General features: G+C 43.3%; 1 protein-coding gene across 1 annotated transcript in view; it reads left to right on the top strand.

Moving 5' to 3' along the window:
• ZNF236 (zinc finger protein 236) overlaps positions 1-22,519 on the top strand; it is a 1,651,223-nt gene that overhangs the window by 546,207 nt on the left and 1,082,497 nt on the right. Inside the window, exon 10 of the mRNA XM_044067103.1 lies at positions 20,794-21,066. Coding sequence (XP_043923038.1) covers positions 20,794-21,066 — 273 coding nt within the window. The remainder of the gene's footprint in view (positions 1-20,793; positions 21,067-22,519) is intronic.

Here is a 22,519-nt window from a genome sequence, read left to right as displayed (position 1 = left end):
AGGAACTGCAGCAACCTGGCAGTCTAAAACAGGCAGCAACATTCACTTTACTAACTGAGAAGTTGGAAACTGGAAAATGAGAAACGTTTTGGCACGGCAGTCTAAAACATAGTAAACAAACAATCTGGCAGCAACGTTCACTTCACTAATGCACTGAGAAGTTGGAAAATGAGAAGAGTTTCCCAGCAGTCTAAAACATAAGAAAAAAATGTTCAGACCGGCAGTCTAAAACATAAGAAAAAACCTGGCAGCAACATTCAGCGCGACAGTAAGAAAAACTAACTTTACTAATGCACTGTAAAGTGTTTTCTGATTTACTAATGTACAGACCTGAGAAGATTAAAAAAAATAGTAATGCACAGATCTGAGAAGTGTTGGCAGCTGCAGCAATGTTCAGCCCAGCAGTCTGAAAAAGAAAAACTTCACTGCAAACAGCCCGGCAGTGTTTTGCCTTACCTGGCAGTAAAAGTTAAAGTTAAGAAGTAATGAATGGCTCGGCTTGGCAGCTAACTCCATTGCAAAACCCTTCCTTATTAAAAAAAACAAAACAAAAAACAGGAAATTTGGAAATTAATTTGGACTGTTTGGGAATTCATGACACTCCAATATTTTGCCCTCAAAACTGGCATTTACCGAGGAATTTGGTACGGTTGAGAGGTATGGGTTCCAGCAACATCATAGCTGCATTTAATGGACTGGGGACCCACTTGAGTAGCAGAACCTAAGAAAGATAAGACAGAGGATTTGCCATAAGAATCAGGTAGGGAAGAGATAACCTGACAAGCCTGGTCAATCAAGGCCAGGGTATACCTGGTCATGTGGGTCTGGTCATTAATAGCCCTAAAGGCCAAAGTAGAAGCAGTGTAAACTTTCTTGCCAATCCTCTGCATTGCCCTGCAGTCTTTAACAGAGAGCAAGAGTTTGGAAGAGGGCAAAAGTTTAGAAGGTTGTCAGAAGAGACTGACACCACAGCAGGTTCTATAAGCTTCCTGTGGATTGTCTGTCAGGTTTCTTAGGAGCAGAAGGCTGAGAGGCAGGAGCCTTGGAAGCAGCAATGAAACAATCTAACAAGCAGCCAGCAGAGGAGGAACTGGCAGTGGTTTAGGAGTATCCACCTGAAGCAACTCATAATAGCTTTTCTAAATATCCAACATTTGAGAATAATCCCACTTAAAGAATTCCATCATCCTAGCAATTGTGCTCCTAAAGGACAATTCCTCAAAAGGAGACTTAGGATTAACAGACTCCTCCTCATCAGAACCATAAGCCAAAGGCAAAGGCATCTGTGAAGAATAGGACAAAGACCCCTCACCAGACAGGTAATCCTCATCTGAGGAATCTGGTTCCCTAAATCATTTAGAAGGGGTAGAGGTCGAGGAAGGAGTGGGTACTGAAACCCCTTGAGGAGGCTTTAGGGCCATTAAGGCAGAGACCAAGCCTAGGGTAAACTCCTGCCCTTCCCTTTAAGGATCCATGGGCCAGACAGGAACATGATTCAGTTTTTGTCTCTTCCTATAGGGGGCATCAGTCCTAACAAATACCAGAGATTCCAACCCTGAGTGAGATTGGAGAGGAGAACTTGGAACTACCTCCCTGACCAGTATCTGTGGAATTGTGGAATCCCTCTAGAACCCTCCGAGATGATCAACCTCGGTTTTCCCTCGATGTCTGGAGCAGATGTATGCAAAGCCTCAGACAATGTGTGAAAAGACAGATCCATGACAGCCTCTGGTGGGGTTGAGGAATCTACGTAAACAAACAGCCTACAGAGCTGTTACCTGCTTCTAGAGGAACATCCGGTAGAGGCTGGATAGGGAAAGGATCCAGCTGAAACTTCTTGGCCTTCTTCTTACCTAGCGGGAATATCTCAGGGTTAAAGGATTCTGCCATGGTACCCTGGGCTAACTGCCTAAGCCGTTGGATTTTCAAGATAAATTGCCAGGCAAAACAAACAGCTTCTGAGTGTCTTAGACACAAATGCCTTACAGATATTACAAAAGATATGGTCATGGGAAGCACCCAAGCAAAAACGACTGTTCACCACCATCCTTATGGCAAATCTGCATCCCATACTGACATTTTCCCCTCTTGGATGACTTAACTCTACGCGGTGGTAAAAAAATACAAGACCAAGAAAGTAAATTGAAAAATAAAAATAACCCCAACAGGGCACTTATCTGGTGCTGCTAAATAGTCAGTACAGCAACAAAATGTTCAAACCAACTGCCAACAATGGGGATCGAACTGGCAGCAAAAGAAGTTGTGGATAGTTGCATCCGTCCATTCCGTTAATGCCCTACGTTATCTGCAGGGAGCATAAATGTGATGTACAGCACAAACAAGATCTCTTTTAAGCTTATCTATACTGGCTTAGTGATGGGCATCCCAGGGCAAGACATTCCTTGTTTAATGAATACTGCAACAGTGATATAGAAGGACATCTGTTGTTGGGGGATTAAGTGGAAGAACCTGCTGGAGTGCCCCACCTTGTGTCTCTGGGGTTCCCTCCATGTTCCTTTCTGTCTTTTTCATCCTTACCATTGAGGAAGGAGGTTGAGCCAGACTATCTTGTATTATAGACTGGGGGCCTTATTTATTCGGTGAGTCATTCATCAGATCTGTTGTTTTGTGCTTCATTTGGCCTGGATTCCGTGAGGCATTCCTGTCTGTTTCTGTTTTCAGGGTCTGTACATCCCCAGTGGGGGGATCCTTGTGAAACCTTGCTCATTTCTTTGTTCCTGGCTGTTCTGGATATAAGTAGCCATGGCTGGATATTTCCTGGTTTGGGGCATGAAGTGTGGAACTCTTACTGCATCTTGCTTGGGGCAGACATAAAAGGAAGTTTTTCAGACTGGCTGTTGATAGGAGAAGTGGGTGCCAGGGGGGGTGTTGGTAGACTAGGTTTCCCTCCTGATTACTACCTATGTGGCCCAAAGGCAGGGCTTTAATGTTCCAGGTGGGCAGGCAGGGTTTTAGTGCCTCATCTGTTTAGACTCTTGCCTTATGTCTTTCCAGTGAGATTTTAGGCTTACCTTCTATTACCAGCTTGGAGCTGTGGATGTCATGCTTCTATTTCAGAGAAGTGAGGTGGTTCTCAAGTTTTTGGGGATGTAGATGTCATGATGTTCATCGTGTTTCACTGTTGCAGTCATTACTCTTGGGGTTATCCTACTGGCAGGCTACCCTCAGTCGGCCAGAATTCCAAAGTCTAGGTCCGGCGTCGGTTGCTGTCGCCCGTATAAAAGATGCAGCCGATGACATTTTCTTCAGTCTTTCTTGCCACGCGGTGCCTGAAGCAAAAGCAGTTCGCAAGTGCCGGTCGACCTACTCCTGAGATTTTTAAATCCGAATTTCAGAACCGAAGTCTTCAATAAAGCTAAGTACCCCATTGGGGAAACTTTTTTCTTCCTCCAGACCGATGTCAGAAAAAGTTAAAAATTGTATTTCTTGTGGGAAGCAAATACCTCATAAGGATTTTCACTCTTACTGTATTCCTTGCCTAGGCCCTGATCACAATGTTGCTAGCTGTCGGTTTTGTGCTAGATTTAACCAACGCACTATTAAGCGTCGGTTTGATTTTGCATTTCATTACTTTGGCCGAAGATTTAACTATATAATGCCATTGGAACAGCCGACAACCGCAGTTTACAAAAAACGCAAGGACAAGGGAAAGGATAGGCATCCGAGGTCCAAAACTGACGACAAGGCCTCTGCTAGGCCAGTCGCTGGTTCGCCGGTTCTCAGTGAGGCGCTTTCGCAGCCCCTGGCGCCCGCAACCTCAGAGCCACAGGCCACTTCCGACTCCCACGTGGAGCCGACTTGGCCTCTGGATACTCAAGGTATTGGACACTCGGAAATCATTCCCTCAGATGGGTCCGGAGCCACTGAGCAGGCATCGGCTTCTGAGGGTGTCTTCAGACCTACACAACTATATATTAAGCCATCTTCAGCTTCAAAGACAAAGAAACAAGGACAGCATTCTCCTACTCAGGCTTCCATGCCTAAAAAACAGATGCTCAGAATGGCCGAAGACCTAATTACTTTGATCAGGGGCTCTCATCCCCCTCCTGATAAGAGGCCTAGGCAAGAGACAGAGTATGATTCTTCTGATCAGGTTTCTATTTCCTCTGATTCCTCTTCTGAACAGGATTATTCCATGCTTCCCTATGAGGATTCTGATGCTGAAGAATCCATTCCTTCAGCCTCTCCTCCCGAGGATTATTCTTTTGGGGAAACCCTGCATATCATGAGGGAGCATTTCCACTAGGAGAGCCAAGATTATTCTGAATCTAAGAAAAGGCTCAGGGACTTTCTGCTACTTCCTCAGCACAGACCCCTTGCTATTCCACCTGTTCTAGATATTGTAGATGATGTATTTTCAGAGTCCAGCCTGTCCCCTGACTCTTTACCCCCTGCACCTGCTAAGCCAGACAGATACTACAGGGTCCCGGATTCTCATAAATTCCTTTATAAAAAAAAACACACTGCTGACCTAGAAACTATATCTCATGGTCCCAAAGGGGTTAAAGCTTCCACTGCAAAAACCCTGTCCCCTCTGATAGGGATTCTAGGGCTCTAGACAGATGGGGGAAAAAAGTCTACACTTCTGCTACCTTGGCTGTAAGGGCTTTAACTTGTCAGTTTCATATGCTTAAATATCAGCAATATTTAATGTCTCTGCTTAAACAGAAATTGTTGACAAATACTGAATGTTCAGAGAACAAGGAATTGCAGGATTTATTGCATGCAGCTGAACAAGTGGGAAAGCATACTTTGCAATGTGGTTATGATTCACTGGAGGCCTCTTGCAGGGCCGCTGTTATAGGTTCTGTTATTAGAAGGCATGCTTGGTTAAAGGAACAGAATCTACCTGATCATGTTAAAGCAAAATTATTAGATGCACCATTACAGCATGATACTTTGTTTGGTACTAAAGCAGAAGAGGTGTTGAAAGAAATGGAGGATAAAGCAAAATCCATGCAGACAGTCATGGATTTCCTACAGGTACAGCCACCCAGGTTTAACAGGAACTGGCCTTCTAAAAATTGGTCCTTTCCAGTGTCAGACAGACCACAAAGAGGCAGATACAGGCGTCCCAGAGGCAGACCTCAGCCCCAAGGCTCATACAGGCCTAAACAATGGAGTGCTCCTACCTCCAAAAGTGGAGAAGACAAAACACAACCTTTCAGGAAACTGTCCCAATGACTTTCCTCTACCACATCCAAGCCCTTTTCTTTTGGCAGCCCCCTTAGGGAGGAAAACTAGCACTTTTTTCATCAAATTGGCAAATGATCACCCAAGACAAATGGGTCCTGAACATAGTGTCCCAAGGCTACAGGTTCCATTTTCACACTCTACCAAGGTCAAAAGGTATGCCAGACCTGCCACACAATCAATGGGCAGAGGCACAAAAACAAATTACAGCCCTCAAGGATATGAGGGCCATTCAGCAAGTACCACAACAAGAGCAGGGGCAAGGATTTTACTCCAGACTTTTCCTAGTACCCAGAAAGGACAAAACATGGAGACCAATACTGGACCTGTCTATACTAAATACATTTCTGGAAGTTCCAAACTTCAAGATGTTGACTCTACAACAGCTACTGCCCATGCTGGGCAAGAAGGCTTGGCTGGTAACTTTGGACCTAAAAGAGGCATACCTGCATGTCCCAATCAGACAATCTTGCAGAAGATACCTCAGATTCATAGCTGGCTCAATGCATTACCAATTCTCTGCAGTGCCCTTTGGCTTATCTACTGCGCCCAGGGTCTTCACAAAATGCCTGGCACCAGTAAGTGCATTTTGCAGACAAAGAGGAATTCAAATATATCCCTACTTGGACGACTGCCTAATTCATGAAGAAGAACAACGACATTCTTCTAAAGCATCTGGTGTTTGTAAAAAGATTACTAATTGGCCTAGGGTACACAGTAAATGAAAAGAAATCAAAACTAGTGCCTTCTCAAGAGATAATATTCCTGGGTTCAAGCTTAAATACAATTGCCCAGATGGCTTATCTCACGCCAGACAAGCAAAAACAACTGACTTCTTACTTCAAGGATTTGGCAACAAAAACCCACTTATCTGCAAGGAAAATCCTGCAGGCCTTGGGTTTCATGGCAAACTGCATTCTACTAATTCCATATGCCAGACTGCATATGAGGAAACTACAATGGTATTTATTTATTTATTTATTTATTTATTTATTTATTTTACATTTGTTGACCGGGCTAGTCTAGCTGGATACATTTCCATTTTCAGTAGAGGCCCGGGGAGAAAAGCTCCACATAAAATTGAACACAAAATGTTACAATAGACAAGCAAATGGACAAAATCATCATATATGAATAAACAAATAAAAAATATAGTACCAATAACAGATATATACAAAGAGAGGATCACATTTCTAAAAATAACATTAAGTAGTTGAAATAACATCAAGAACAAGGCACAAAACAGAGAGCAAAATAGATTAATAATATTATAAAGAACTAATCTTAGTAACAGAAGGAGAAAGAGAAGCACTAAAATAGGAGATGAGGAAGGGAAGCAGTATAAGAAAAGAGAAGGGAAAGTAGTGACAGATTAGCATAGAGGTAAGATGAAACAGAATACTCTAGAAGGAGGTAGACTGAAGCAGAATACAGTAAGAGAGAGGGAAAGTAAAGCAGTAGGAAAGTGCAGAGTAGTAGGATAGCAGAGGAGGTAAAGGATTAGTCAGGTTTTGAACAGGAACAGAGCCAGTGGCTTTGGAAGTAATCTTTGATTTTGTGTTTAAAGAGAGGCAGAGATGTAGTAAGTGTTATGTCGCTAGGAAGCAGATTCCAGTTCCTTCCTACAGTATTATTGAAGAAAGAGTCACCGGCGGAATTATAAGTCTTTGTTATGGTAGCCATAAGTTTACTGGATGAGCGAAGGGAGTTTAGGTTGTTATAAGGGATTAAAAGTTTAGAAAGAATTGGGGTTTTGTTTGGTTGGTATAAGATTTTATGGGCAATAGTGAGTTGAGGGATTAACCATTGCCACAGCCTGGAGACAGTCATTGCACTCATTCGCCTGCAACAGGAGTTTCTATGGTGGGCAGAAGCCTGTCACCACAACAAGGGTCTGCCATTCAATTTACCCACAGCCAGACAGACACTGACAACGGATGCATCAGATTATGCCTGGGGAGCCCATATGGCAGGAAAATGTATTCAGGGTACATGGCCTGCAAACTAGATGCATCTTCACATCAATCAAAAAGAGATGCCAGCTGTTCAAAATGCCCTGACAGCTTTCAAGGACCTGCTTCATCCAGGACAACTACTGATAAAGACAGACAATACTATGGTCATGTGGTACATAAACAAGCAGGGAGGTACACATTCCTACCCCCTCTGCAGACAAGCAATGACCTTATGGGACACAGCATTGGCTTTTCAAGTTTACCTGCAAGCACAATTCCTGCCAGGAAAAACAAATATTATGGCAGACGACCTAAGCAGAAACCTCATGGATCCCACAAATGGAAGCTGGATCCACAAGTCTTCAGCATGATAACAAAGAAATGGGGATGCCCAGACATAGATCTATTTGCCTCCCCTCACAACTGCCAATTGTGGAGATTTTGCACAAGGATTTATCACAAGCAAGTATGGAAAGTAGACCCCCTATCCTTCAGCTGGAAAAATCTGACAGTATATGCCTTTCTTCCACTGCCTCTCCTTCCCAGGGTACTCCTAAAGGTCAGACAAGAGAAGCCAAAAATGATACTGATTGCACCAGACTGGCCACGCCAGCACTGGTACCCAATCCTAAAGAGCTTGTCTCAAGGTCCAGCATGGATATTGCCTCAAACTTTTCACTTGCTGACCCAACAAAACAATCAGATCCTGCACAGCCAACTCAGGACCTTAAATCTGGCAGCATGATGGATAATGTAGCCATTCAGAACACTCTTCTTTCAAAAGCTGTTATGGATGTTATCTTGGAGGCCAGGAGGCCCAGTACCAGAAAATCTTATGCAGAAAAATGGAAGAGATTCTGTGCTTGGAGCCAGAAACAAGGCATTGACATGTGTGTTCCAAATATCCCTCAGATTTTACAATACCTAACTGAGATGCTGAACAAAGGCCTTTCATTCTCATCAATTAAGATTCATGCCTGTGCCATTTCAGCCCATTACAATATGGAACCACCTATCTTTTCTCATCCTTTAATAAGGCAGTACCTCAGAGGGGCCAAAAACATTAGGCCTCCAAGGAGAGCACCAATTCTGGCCTGAGACCTCAATTATGTTTTGGAAAAACTCACACTGCCGCCTTTTGAGCCAGCATCAACAGCAGATATAAAATTCTTATCCTGGAAAACAGCTCTGCTCCTAGCAATAACCTCTGCAAGATGAGTCTCGGAGTTACAAGCACTCATGGCTGTGGAACCTTTTATCATTTTTCATCCAGACAGGGTTTCTCTGAGGACAAACCCTACATTTATGCCTAAGGTGGTGTCCAGTGTGGCCCTCAACCAAACCATTCACTTGCCTACCTTTTACCCAAATCCATAGAACAAGGGTGAGAAAATTCTGCATTCTTTGGACATGCACAGGCTGTTACGCTTCTACTTGGACAGAACTAAAGCTTTCAGAAAGACTGAGCAACTTTTAGTGTCATATGCTGCAGGACCAAAGGAAAGGCTATCTCAAAACAGACTATTTCTAAATGGATAGGCCTTTGCATCCATTTCTGCTATTTTCAGCATGGCAAAACAGTGCCTAAAGGCATTAGGCCTCACTCCACCAGAGCAGCAGCCACCTCAGCAGCCTTCCTCACAGGAGTACCAACCAAAGATATTTTAGAGGCTTCAACTTGGAGTTCAGTGCACACTTTCACAAAGCACTACCACTTAACTCTTTACTCTAAGTCCAGAGCAGGCTTTGCCACTGCAGTTCTGCAGGACCTCATAGCCTCTCCTAATCCTATTTAGCCCAGCCACTCATCCTCAGCTTTGGGATTCAACCCAAGAGTAATGACTGCAACAGTGAAACACGATGAACATAGTACAGTTGTGTACCTACCATAAATGTAGATGTTCGAGTGTATTCAGTGTTGCAGTCCAGGTTACCCTCCCACCATCCCCCTTTTCTTTGGTGGGACTTATCTGCACTTCTCTATCCTATACAACCTATTTGGTGTATTTGCTTGTAGATGAAGGAAATGTTATTTTTGTGCATGCATTTTTATTGGTATATTTTTCAGCCTTCCAATTTGGGGGCACCTGACATCTGGGGCAATAAAAACTGAAGAAAATGGCGTCGGCTGCATCTTTTATACCCCTGGCACACTGACATCAGGGAGGAGGCGACAGCAACTGACGCCGGACCTAGACTTTGGAATTCTGGCCGACTGAGGGTAGCCTGCCAGCAGGATAACCCAAGAGTAATGACTGCAACAGTGAATACACTCTAACATCTACATGTATGGTAGGTACACAACTGTACTTTTCTGCTTTAGAGAAGGGAGGTGATTCTCAAGCCTGCTGGTGGTAGAAGATTATCTATGCTTCTCAGGAGGGTTGCATGCCCTTAGAAGTTAATCCAACCATCCATCCACAGCCCCTTTTCACATTTTTTTCCACATGTGGTCGGGATGTCACAACACCCGTGACAGTCTTCTGCAGCCATTGTTCACACCACCAGGTAGGCTAGCCATGCTACGGTTGTTCTTTATATCACACCTACAGACACGCACAAGCATCTATGGGCAATTTAGTGTCTTCATTTTACTTACTACATATCGTTAGAATGCATGTGGCAACCGAAACACCCAGAGAAAACCCACGCATACACGGGGAGAACATGCAGACTCCACACAAAAGGTACCCTAGCTGCGAATCAGTCCTTGGAATCTCTTGCTGTGAGGTAACAGCACTACCTGCTTCTCCACTGTTTCATCTTTGAAGGAAATTCCCCTCTTTTCCTATTGATGGAATTTGACTGCTCGTGCTCCATCTTCCCTTGTTTGATTTGGATGGGTGTATGGATATTTCTCTTCCTTCTGTAGAGTTTAGTTTTCCCTGCCTAGGGTCCTTGCACCTTGGCTTTAAAGCCTCTAGTTCTTACTCTTGGCCCGTCATTTAGGCCAGGACAGAATTTCGAAACTCAGCCCTAATCCTTTAGTCTTTAATACCTTTCCTCTGGTGAGTGAGGATGTGATGGTTGCTTCTTCCAGGCTCTTCTGCCTGCTGTAGACCAGAGTCCTTCCCCTTGAAATTCTGGGTTTAGCAAATTATAGGAGGATAAGGCTTTTTTGCTAAGAGATCCCTCACTGACTCCACTAAGTTGATTTCTTTGTGGAGATGGTGCAGTGTAGTATTACCCTCTCAGCGATGACTCTTTTTCTCTAATGTGCCTGGAGGCTGCTAGATGGAGCTTACTCCCTTCCAAAACCATGGGCAGTTTCCATATTTGGCTTTTGATAGAAGCCTAGAATTATAGCTGTGCTGTTTTAAATGAGGTATTTCTCTTTAGAATTGCTTTTCATCTGTCATAGAGAGCTGTTTACTTGCCGGGGGGTGGGGGGACATGCCAAGGGTAGATATATACTTTTGTATCATGTGCTGATTCCATTCTCCATTGGCAGGCCTAGTTTGGGAGGCATGTGTGGTGAGAGTCATTCCATTTTTAAATGCTGGCCTGGATGTCCTTCAAGGATGTATCTGCAGTCCTTACATATGGGTTGTCCTGCCTCAGGCAGCCCTTCGGTCGGCCGGATTCCAAAGTCTGGGTCCGGCGTTGGCTGATGTTGCCCCTTTCCCGACATCAGAGCGCCTGGGATATAAAAGCGTCAGTTGACGCCATCTTCCTCAGTCTTTCTTGCCATGCGGTGCCCAAAGCAGAAGCAGTTTGCAAGTGCCGGTCGGCCAGCTCCTGTAATTTCAGCTAACCGAAGACTTCAAAAAGCTAAGTACCCCGTTGGGGACTCTTTCTTGCCTCAGCCAATGTCAGATCAAACAGTTAAAGTTAATAATTGTTTAACTTGTGGGAAACAAATACCTCATAAGGATTTCCACTCTTACTGCCTCCCCTGCCTAGGCCCAGACCATGACGTCTCGGCCTGCGCAGCCTGTGCATCCTTCAATAGACGCACTCTTAGGCATCGGTCGGAGTTTGCAGAGGAATTTTTTGGGGATAGTTACTGTTACAAGATGCCGTCGGAGCTTCCGACTACTCATTTAACCAAAAAACGGAAGGACAAGGACCGACACACGCGGTCTGTGGTTTCGGCCGAAACCGTGGTTAGGCCTACCGCGAGTGTCTCGGTTTCTGCTGAAACGGAATCCTTGGTGCTTCCGACCGACGAAACCGCACAACCGACAACCTCGGTCCCGGAGGCCTCCTCTGAGTCGGTCATAGAATTCCCCTCTGAAACCGGTGCTCTGGAGACAACCGACACCATTCCTCTAGATAAAACCACTCCAGCACGTGGGGCAGCCAGGCCTCCTGCATCCATGTCCATTAAGGCATTTACCCGTGCTAAAGCTGCTAAACAGCCAAAATCTCTCCCTCCCAAGGCTATTCCTCAGGGATCCACTACAGGTTCACAAATTTTAATTCTAGCTGAGGACCTTATTTCCTTAATTAGGGGCTCTCAGCCCCATCCGGACAGGGGCTCTCAACCTCCTCTAGACAAAAGGCCCAGGGTTGAGCACACAGATCCCCAGTCTTCTGATGAGGCCTCAGATGACTCTGCTCTATCAGACTACCAGGAGGAGGCTTTTACGGCCTAAGAGGATTCTGATGCAGAGGAATCTATTCCCTCGGCCTCCTCTCCTGAAGAGTTGTCCTTTGGGGAGACACTTCACTCCATGAGAGAGCATTTCAAATGGCAGGGCCAGGAATTCTCTGATTCCAGGAAGAGGTTAAGGACTTTTTTGCATTTACCTCAGCATAGGCCTTTGGCTAGTCCTCCTGTTTTAAATGTCATTGATGATGTGTACTCTGAGTCTAGTACTTCTCCAGACTCCCTTCCTCCGGCTCCTATCAAGCCTGATAGGTACTACAGGGTCCCAGACTCACATCATTTCCTTTACAAGGGCCACTCTGCTGACCCAGAAACTATTTCTCAGGGCCCTAAAGGGGTTGCAACCACCACTACAAAAAATCCTCTTCCTTCTGAAAGGGAGTCCAGGGCTTTAGAGAGATGGGGTAAAAAAGTGTATACTTCTTCCACTCTTTCTATAAGGGCATTAAATTGTCAATTCCATATGATACAGTGCCAAGAGTATTTGTTAGATGAATTGCATAAAAAACTTTCTTCGCCTGAACCCCTAGATCGCAAGGCACTTCAGGATCTGGTACATAACTCTCAACAGGTTAGCAACCATTTCTTGCAGTGTGGTTATGATGCATTGGAAGCTTCATGTAGGTCAGCAATGACAGGTGCAGTCATACGTAGACATGCTTGGCTGAAGGAACAAACTCTGCCAGACCATGTTAAAGCAAAGCTACTGGATGCTCCGCTGGAAAAACAAAAGTTATTTGGCTCCTCGGCTCAAGAGGTCTTAAAGAAATTTGTGGAAAAGGCTAAATCAGTACAAACAGTCAAGGATTTTCTCCAGGTCCAGCCACCAAGATTCAGCAGAAATTGGCCTTCTAAGAATTGGTCCTTTCCGGACACAGACAGATCTCAAAGAGGCAGAAACAGATGTGCCAGAGGTAGAGGGCAAGCTCGGGGCTCCTACAGAGGGCGTCAGTGGCAGGCTCCTAACCAGAGAGGCACTGCAGGGCCTACAACTACTACACAAGGACCATCTCAATGACTTGACTTTGTCCCCGCCAACCACGTCTCAATTGGAAGCACCTTTGGGCGGAAAGCTATCTTTATTCTCAAAAAATTGGCACAGTATTACAAAAGACAAATGGACACTGCAAATAATAGACAAAGGATACAGGTTCCACTTTCATACATTACCAAAAAGACAAGGCATGCCGAACCTGCCACCAAACCAAAGGGCAGAGGCTTTAAAACAAATTTCCAAACTACTACAGATGAAAGCAATAGAAAGGGTTCCTCTCACAGAACAAGGCCAAGGATTTTATTCCAGACTTTTCCTTGTTCCAAGAAAAGAAAAGCAATGGAGGCCTATTCTGGACTTGTCCGCACTGAATACTTACCTCATTGTGCAAAAATTCAAAATGCTGACCTTACAGCAACTCCTTCCCATGCTGGGCAAGGGGTCATGGCTGGTAACTTTAGACCTCAAGGAGGCATACCTGCATGTCCCTATCAGACAAAGTTGCAGAAGACACCTCAGATTTCTTGCAGGTTCAGAGCATTATCAATTCTCAGCATTGCCATTTGGCTTATCTACTGTGCCCAGAGTATTCACGAAATGCCTGGCATCAGTAATTGCACATTGCAGAATTCAGGGGATTCAAATATACCCATACCTGGACGACTGCCTCATACAAGCGGACAGCCAGCAAACACTGGTAAAACACTTAAACTATGCCATCCGACTACTACAGGCCTTGGGATGCACAGTCAACATTCAGAAATCAAGACTTGTTCCATCCCAACGAATAATTTTCTTGGGTGCAAAACTGGATACAAACACCCAGATGGCTTTTCTCACAGAAGAAAAGCAAGCACAACTACCGGATTATTTCAGGAAACTGACAACACAAACCCAGCTAACTGCAAGGAAAATCCTGCAAGCCCTGGGTTACATGGCATCTTGCATTCTTCTGATTCCACAAGCAAGGCTGCATATGAGGAAACTACAATGGTACCTAAGGAGTCTATGGTCTCAGCACAGTCACAGCCTAGAATCTCTGATCCCCCTCATTCCATGCCTTCAAAAGGAATTCCTGTGGTGGGCAAAAGCAAGCCAGTCAAACATGGGCCTGACTTTCAGCAAGCCACATACCAGCCATACCATTACAACGGACGCCTCAGATCATGGATGGGGAGCACACATGGAGGGCAGATGCATTCAAGGACAATGGGCACAAAAAGAATTGCATCTGCACATCAACCAAAAGGAAATGCTGGCAGTGATGCATTCCATCGAGGCCTTCAAGCACTTCCTGCACCAAGGTCACCTGTTAATAAAGACAGACAATACCACAGTTATGTGGTACATAAACAAGCAAGGAGGTACCCATTCATACCCTCTTTGCAGGCTGGCAATGAATCTGTGGGAGCTTTCCTTAAAACTCAATATAGAACTACAATCCCAGTTCGTACCAGGAAAAGACAATGTACTGGCGGACAGCCTGAGCAGAAACATCATGGATCCACATGAATGGATGTTGCACCCGGATGTCTTTCTCCAGATAACAAAATCATGGGGAAGGCCGGACATAGACCTTTTTGCCTCCCACCACAACCATCAACTGAGGAAATTCTGCACAAGGACATACCATCCTCAAGCATGGAAAGTGGACGCCGTCTCCTTCAGCTGGAATACTCTAACAGTATATGCATTCCCACCGCTGCCACTGATGGCCAAGGTCTTACTGAAGATCAGGACAGAGCAAACAAAAGTAATTCTGATAGCCCCGGTCTGGCCAAGACAACACTGGTACCCACTGTTAAGAAGCATGTCACACACGAAACCTTGGCCTCTTCCACAATGGCCACTTCTACTGACACAACACAATTACAAGACTCTGCACTCCAGCCTCAAAACCTTACAATTGACAGCCTGGAAAATACCTTGACTCCTCCCCAGGATAAACTATCCAAAAGGGTACAGGATATCATCATGGAAGCCCGGCGTCCTTCAACTAGAAAAGCATATTCAGCAAAATGGAAAAGATTTCATACCTGGAACACCACAAAGGGTCAAGATACGACAGTCATGAGCATTCCACATATTCTGGAATACTTGGCTGAAATGCTCCATAATGGCCTTTCTTACTCCTCCATAAAAATTCATGCTTCAGCAATTTCAGCAGCGTACAACACTGATCCACCTGTATTCTCTCATCCTCTACTAAGGCAGTTTCTAAGTGGGATAAAAAACATCAACCCTCCAAGGAAACCTCCAGTGCCTACATGAGACCTTAACTTCATGTTGGAAAAATTAACTCTTCCTCCATTTGAACCAGCAGCATCTTCAGAGCTGCAATTCCTATCTTGGAAGACTGCCTTCCTTCTGGCCATAACCTCAGCAAGAAGAGTATCTGAATTACAGGCCCTCATGGCAGTACAGCCTTTTCTCATTTTTCATCAGGACAGAGTCTCTTTGAGAACCAGTCCTTCATTCATGCCAAAGGTGGTATCCAGGGTCTCACTGAACCAAGCTATTCACCTGCCGACTTTCTTTCCAAATCCACAAAATAAAGGAGAAAAACTTCTGCATACTTTGGTCATCCACAGACAGTTGCGCTACTACTTGGACAGAACTAAGACTTACAGAAAAACTGAACAACTCTTTGTAGCATATGCTGCTGGTGTACAAGGAAAAGTAATTTCCAAACAGACAATTTCAAAATGGATAGGAAATTGCATTCGGTTCTGTTACTCTTTTCATGGAAAAGCTGTGCCAGCAAACATATGGCCTCATTCCACCAGAGTAACAGCCACCTCCACAGCCTTCTTAAGAGGGGTGGCTACAAAGGACATTTTAGAAGCTGCTACATGGAGCTCCATGCATACATTTTCCAAGCATTACAACTTACCGTTATATTCCAGATCCAGAGCAGGCTTTGCTAGTGCAGTCCTGCAGGACATGTTAGCTACACCATCCTTTTCTTAGTTCCTACCTCCCCCAGCTGGGCTATGGTACTCTACCCATATGTAAGGACTGCAGATGCATCCTTGAAGGACATAGTACAGTTTTGTACCTACCATAAATGTAGATGTCCGATAGGTATGCATCTGCAGTCAGGTTTTCCCTCCCTCCTACCCCTCCTTGATATACTATGGGTACATATCCCTCATTTTAGCTAGCTGGGGTTATCTTTTGTGGTGTATTTGTTTTTTATTACTGTGCATGTTTGGAATTTGATAATTTCTCCAAATTTAGCCTTACTTAGAGGGCAACTGGCATCTGGGGCAAGAAACACTGAGGAAGATGGCATCGGCTGACACTTTTATATCCCAGGCGCTCTGACGTCGGGAAAGGGGCGACATCAGCCGACGCCGGACCCAGACTTTGGAATCCGGCCGACTGAAGGGCTGCCTGAGGCAGGACAACCCATATGTAAGGACTGCAGATGCATACCTATCGGACATCTACATTTATGGTAGGTACAAAACTGTACTTTCTCAGTGCCTACTGGTTAATGATGGTCAACCCCTTGCAGAAGCATTTTTGTCCTAGTTTGGGGTCCTTCTCCTGATCCCAAGTGGAGAGGGATCTTGAAAAGAGTGGATATCGGCTCTCTTCCTTAGAACTATTGGACTCACTTAGAATGGAGTTTGAGAGTTTCCCTATCTCTGTAGGGTCTGCCATCAGTGATGATGACCCTTGCTGCCTCAGAAGGGATGTTCACTGTGCTGGTGTTCCTTTCTTATTTTGGTGCAATAAGACTCATTGGTTTTGGGTAATCTAAGAAATATCTGAATTCTGATTGGTGGAAAGGGACAACCCAGCCTAGGGCACATTAAGGAATGTACTCATTGCTTATCAGCTAAATATGGTAAGGACATGTCTTTCATTTCTGGATAGTCACACTAGGCAGTGTATTAGAGCTCTTAGGTTCCTCCTCTGAAAAAGCTGTACTAAGAGTCCAAGCTACCTCAATGTGAAGTTGTTGAGGTAAGAAGGCCTACACTCAACTGTTGAATGACGCTATAGTGGAAATTATACAATTAGAATAGGACTGATGGTTCTATGTATGTCTGTTTGTCATTCTGAGTGGGGTAGGCACTTTTTGGGCCATCCCAGACATCAGTAACTTCAGTTAGCACATCTGCAATGTCTAGTTCTAGAAGATGATTCTCCAGGGAGCTGTACCCCTGCTGCAGCGTGGTGCCTGGATGGTGTTAGTGGATGTAATGAATTCCTTTGTACACATCTGTGTTTGGTGCCCACTCAGGAGATTCTTACAGTTTGTTGTGTGCAAGTATCAGTTGTTGTTAAAAAATTGCCTTTTGATCTTTTATGAGTGCCTGGCATGTTTATCATTCTGATTGAGGCTTTAAAGAAGTACCTTCACATGTTCCTGTGTGTGGATGACTGACTTCTGTCAGCCCCAGCCAAGAAATTCCTGGTGCATCTGTGGTTGTAGTCCCTTGTGGTACCCATAAGCTGGAAGTAATGTACCCTGATCCTATCATAGAGGATTGTCTTTATAGACTCTTAGTTGATCTTCATTGCTGGTCATTACTGCCCATGGAGAGTTCCTAGAAGTTCATAACTTTGGGTGCCTGAGGACAAAGTGCAGGTTTAGGCCTGGACTTACTGTGGCAAGTTATGGATGACTTATGGGGCAGTTTACTTGTCTGAGGATGCAGGTTTTGCAGCTGACTGTGAGATGTCATTTGCAGTGTAACCACCATATGCTTAAGAATCTCCTGTGTCAGTCCCTTGCGGTTGGGTCCTACAGTGGTGGGCAGCCTCCACCAGCTACTCGCTGGGCCTCCTATGCCTGCAGATGAGCCTGTCACAAGTCCTGATGTTAGATGCTTAGCTGGCATGGTGGAACTCATCTTGGTTCCCACACAGGTCAAATGTTGTAATCGTCCTGGCTTTTCATCAGCTAGTTGGTGCTGCAGGTAGTTTTCCATGCCGTAAAGGCCTTGGAGAGTGAGCTGATGCCTGAACCATATTCTGTCATGTGGTGCCAAAATGTGCAAGGGGGTATGAAATAGTAATCCCCCTTTTCAGGCAGATAATGGATGTCTGACAGTGGACCATAAACAGAGGCATAACTGTCTCAATATTTCATATACAAATGAAGTGAATGAGCTGGCAGACTCTCTAAGGTGCTTCTCCTGCCCTCTGCTGGAAGTATGCATATGGAGGTCATATACTGCTTTGATCTTCTAGAAGTAGCACACTCTGGCGATAGACCTGTATGCCATTTGGTAGAATGTGGTCCTCTTTCCATTACAATGTGTGGAGCAGGGTGAGGGGAACATGGTGGCTGTCACATTCTTTTTTTCTTTGAGTATGGCATAGGAGATTCTTGTACATCTTCATGCAATTCCCAAATATCCTATGCCTCATCAGAAAGTTTAGGGCAGGAAGACTAAAATGAGCTGTCTCAGCCCCATGGTGACCACAGAAACTGTACCTTGTGTTAAATATAACAGATTTGTTCTTACTGTATCAACTCATCTATAAGGGGGCCTTTCTGCCTTCTTTATAAGATTTGGATACCCTTTTGCATTCCCTGTGCTTGGATAGTCATGTTATCTGTTCTCAGCTTTTGGAATTTCCTGTAACTCTTCCAAATGTCATCTTCATTTTTGTGTCTTGATTTGCAGGGTGTGTGTGTTCACTAGGGAGTCAGGGGTAAACGTGTAGGCTCAGTTCTTAACATCATAGTATGCAGTGGCACTGGGTACAGATGGGCCTCAGCATGGGCATAATCTAAGAAAAATGTAAAATCGTCAGTGATGGAGAGGATGAACTCAGTTTTAGAGTCAATCAAGAAAAGTTCACTGGTAGATCACCAGATAAAGCGAGAGTCGATGTTTTGCTTTGCACAATAATCTTTGTTGTTTGGATGCATTTGCTTGAAAATGACTTATCAAGAAGCTTTTGGTATACATCTAACTTAGCTTGATAAATGGGCTATATGAAGTTTTGTGTACATTTACTCTGGTATGTTTGTATGCTACAGATAGATACAGGCTTCTGGTGTTTATCTTCATTCAAAATAAATATGACATTAGAGGACTGGAACTCAGCAATGTTACAAGTTAAAAGCTTAAATATTTCAGAATCATGTGCGTGTGTGTGTGTGTGTGTGTGTGTGTGTGTGTGTGCGTGTGCGTGTGTGTGTGTGTGTGTGTGTGTGTGTGTGTGTGTGTGTGTGTGTATGTATGCATGTGCGTGCATATGTTGTACTTTTCTGGACAACTCTGTATCATAGACTCCTTATATAAATATATAGCATACTGTGGGGGTGTGCAAGGAAGAAGCAGTTTTACTGTGTTAAACATTTTCCAAGCTGCATGTAAAGAAGAAAAAGTGATGAGGCACAGTAATGTTTCAAGAATCAGAGGGTATAAAGGACTGTTCAGAGCTTTCTTTTTTCCTTCTTTTTTCTTTTTCTGGGGGCTGGCTATTTAGGACAAGGAAATACTTTCTGGAAAACCCAAACAAACAAAAAGACCGGTGAGGCGAATGCAAACCTTTAATCAATGCAGTGATTTTTAAAACCAAGCCCCAAAGACTCAAAATACAAACATGGCTCAAATAAGTTAAAAAATAATTGTTACGCACTTTTGTCTATTCTATACATTAACAAAGACATTATCAGCTGCGTATTTGATACCTGTAATAATACATATCAGCTACATACAATTTCTCTACTGATCGCATGTTATATTACAATACAAATTCCAATAATATACACAATAAAAATATACACTTTGTTAATATTGACAATATAATTTTGATTGCCAGTTTACTTAAAACAAATGCACTGGACAGATAAGTGTTATTACCAACTTATTTTACATTTTTTAACATACATATATATTTTTATATATTTTTCATATTTTTAGTAGACATTTAAATTCATCATTAATTAGATTTTTATATTTTAAGTAGGTATGACTTAGGTTTTATAATCCAGCTTGGATAGTTATTTATTTCATGGGTCCATATTAATTTAAATTATATATTTTTATAATTATTGGAATTTATATTGTAATATAATATGTGATCAGTAGAGAAATCGGGTCTATATTAGAAGCACAAAAAGGCTTCTTAGCGAATACGGAAACAGTGACACATATTCATCTAATCGCATTTAAGTGATTCAATGAATATTTCTTAGGGCAAGGAGATAGTTGGCCAACTTCACAGAGTTGCCCTTTCCTTCCCTATAGTGCAGTCTCGGTGTTGGTATATTTAGTTAGGGGGTGGGAGGTGTGGGGGGCAAAGCCCCCTACCTGTTTTGGTGTTAAATTATTTTTTTTTTTTAGCGAATGGCCACGTAAGTTTTTTCCCTAGGGAAAAATTTGATTACGTGGTCGTTCGCTATTGTCAGGTTTTGTGCATTATGTGTCGACTTTTATGTAGTCGCACATATGCACTTTCGGTCTTGTAATATAGACCCGTGAAATCATATGTAGCTGATACGTATTATTAGTGGTATCAAGACTGATACTTATTTATGGGTATATTTAATTATTCATTAAGTGAACGTGGCTCCTTTAAGAATTTTTAGCAAGATACATAGCTGTAGTTTATATACTGGTTAATTGAATACAAGCTTATTTAATGAAGTCTCACTTAACCTATAGAGACAAAAGCGCTTGTCAGTTTTTTTTTTACTTATTTGGGTCGTGTTTGTATTTTGAGTCTTTGGGGCTCACTTTTAAAAATCACTATATTGATTAAAGGTTCGCATTCGCCTCAATGGGCTTTTTGTTTGTTTCGATAGTTTCATTTGGATCTTGACTTTCTGGAAAATGCTGGCATAGTACTTAAGTTTACCTGCACTGTCAGTTTTAGATATACTGCTTGAATAATGGAATAAAAATATGTGCACTGTAAACCAAATGTAAATGGCAGCAAATGAAGACAGAAGTGTAAATTTGTATTCCTAGAATACATCTTTGAATTACTTGATTAAACATAGTGGCACAATTTTTTTAAATGTAGTCTGTTCATAATTTTAGGTTCTATTCGAGAAGAGAATGGAATTCGATGGCATGTGTGTCCATACTGCACAAAAGAATTTAAGAAACCTAGTGACCTTGTTCGCCACATACGTATCCACACTCATGAAAAGCCCTTCAAGTGCCAACAGTGCTTCCGTGCCTTTGCTGTAAAGAGCACATTGACTGCTCATCTAAAGACCCACACTGGAATTAAAGCATTCAGGTGCCAGCTCTGCATGAAAGCTTTTTCCACCTCAGGGAGCCTGAAAGTCCACTTTCGTCTTCATACAGGTATGCTCTCAAATAATTGTCATGTTTCAGATGTACTAATGCAACCCTTTGCTACTACTGACCAGTTTTAAGAAGTTAAATTTTTTTTTGCCATTTCTAGCTTCCTTTTTATAAAAAGTATTGCCTCCAAAATGTTTTGACATATTCTAGTGATTTTTTTTAATGGATTGATACTGGGACACTCAATATAAAATATTCTTAGATAAATAATAAAGACAGTGGTTCACGGAGGAAGGGCACTTTTAAATGTGGTGCTTGCTCACAATGTTGTCATATAGTTAATACAAGTGAAATACATATTTCGGCTAGGAACAGGCACATTTCTAGTAATAATTATGCTAACTGTAACACTCAAGGGGTGGTCTACATTGTCACTTGCAACCAATGTGCGTCATTTTATATTGGGGAAACTGAAAGGAGATTGAGGAACAGAATGTATGAACATTTCTATGAAATGAGAAAACAAAATAGCAAAAACGCATTGTTTCGTCATACTATTGATTGCCCACAGGCTACTTTTTTCTTTTTTGTATTGGAAATAGTTCCCAAGAATGTTACGGGTGGCATGTGGGAGGCAAAGTTGGAGTACAGGGAACTGTTTTGGCAGATTGTCCTGGAATCCACAAAATCCCCTGGTTTAAATGATTTTGTGTCCATTACTTCTGTTCTGAAATTCAGAGCAGCAAAACTTTGATATAGGTTCATAGGTTCATAGGTTCATACTAGGCTATCTGCCCTAGGGCATTTATAAGCCTAGCCAGAGTGTGTTTGGCTTTCGCCACCCATTTTAAATTAATTTTGCTATGCCTTTTTTTGAGGTTAGTATACTGTGCCTCTGTCTAACAGTGACACAGAAGTGATAGCCGGGGTAAACCTACGATCTCCCATCCACTCATCAAGATTCCTCTTGAAGAGAGTCAGTGTGGGACTCTGCCTAACCTGGACTGGGATTTTATTCCAGAGTGAAGGGAGCCTCTGGGTTATGAATCTGTCCCTCCAGCATGTCCTATATATTTCAGTGCTGAGGTTCAAGTCTCTCGAGCGTAACTCGATGGGATTTGGATTTTCTGAGGTGCAGCATGTCCATTAATTCCGGGTTGGACATGGCTTTATACATCAGGCACAGATCGCCTCTGAGCAGGCGGTATGCCACTGAGTAGAGCTGGAGTTTCTTTAACCGGGCAGCATATGGCATCTGTTTGAGCCCTTTGATCTTCTTGGTGAGGTACTTTTGGGGTCTTTCCAGTTGCTGCAGGTGTCTGGTAAGGTACATCCCAAAAGGGGCATTGTACTCAATTATGGGCCTGATGAGGGATGAGTAAAGAGGTACGATGACCTCCCCTGATCTAGATGTGAATCCCTTCATGATTATGTGGGCTATATAAAATGTTTTTCTAACCACTTTGGCCACGTGGTTGTCAAATGAGATATTGCTATCAACTTGGGTCCCCAG

This window comes from Protopterus annectens, chromosome 3.part1 (assembly GCF_019279795.1).
Source record: "Protopterus annectens isolate FY-2018-M chromosome 3.part1, PAN1.0, whole genome shotgun sequence".
NCBI classification, from domain to species: Eukaryota; Metazoa; Chordata; order Ceratodontiformes; family Protopteridae; genus Protopterus; species Protopterus annectens.
The sequence above is the reverse complement of the archived record's forward strand: the minus strand, read 5'-3'. Positions and strand labels throughout refer to the sequence as shown.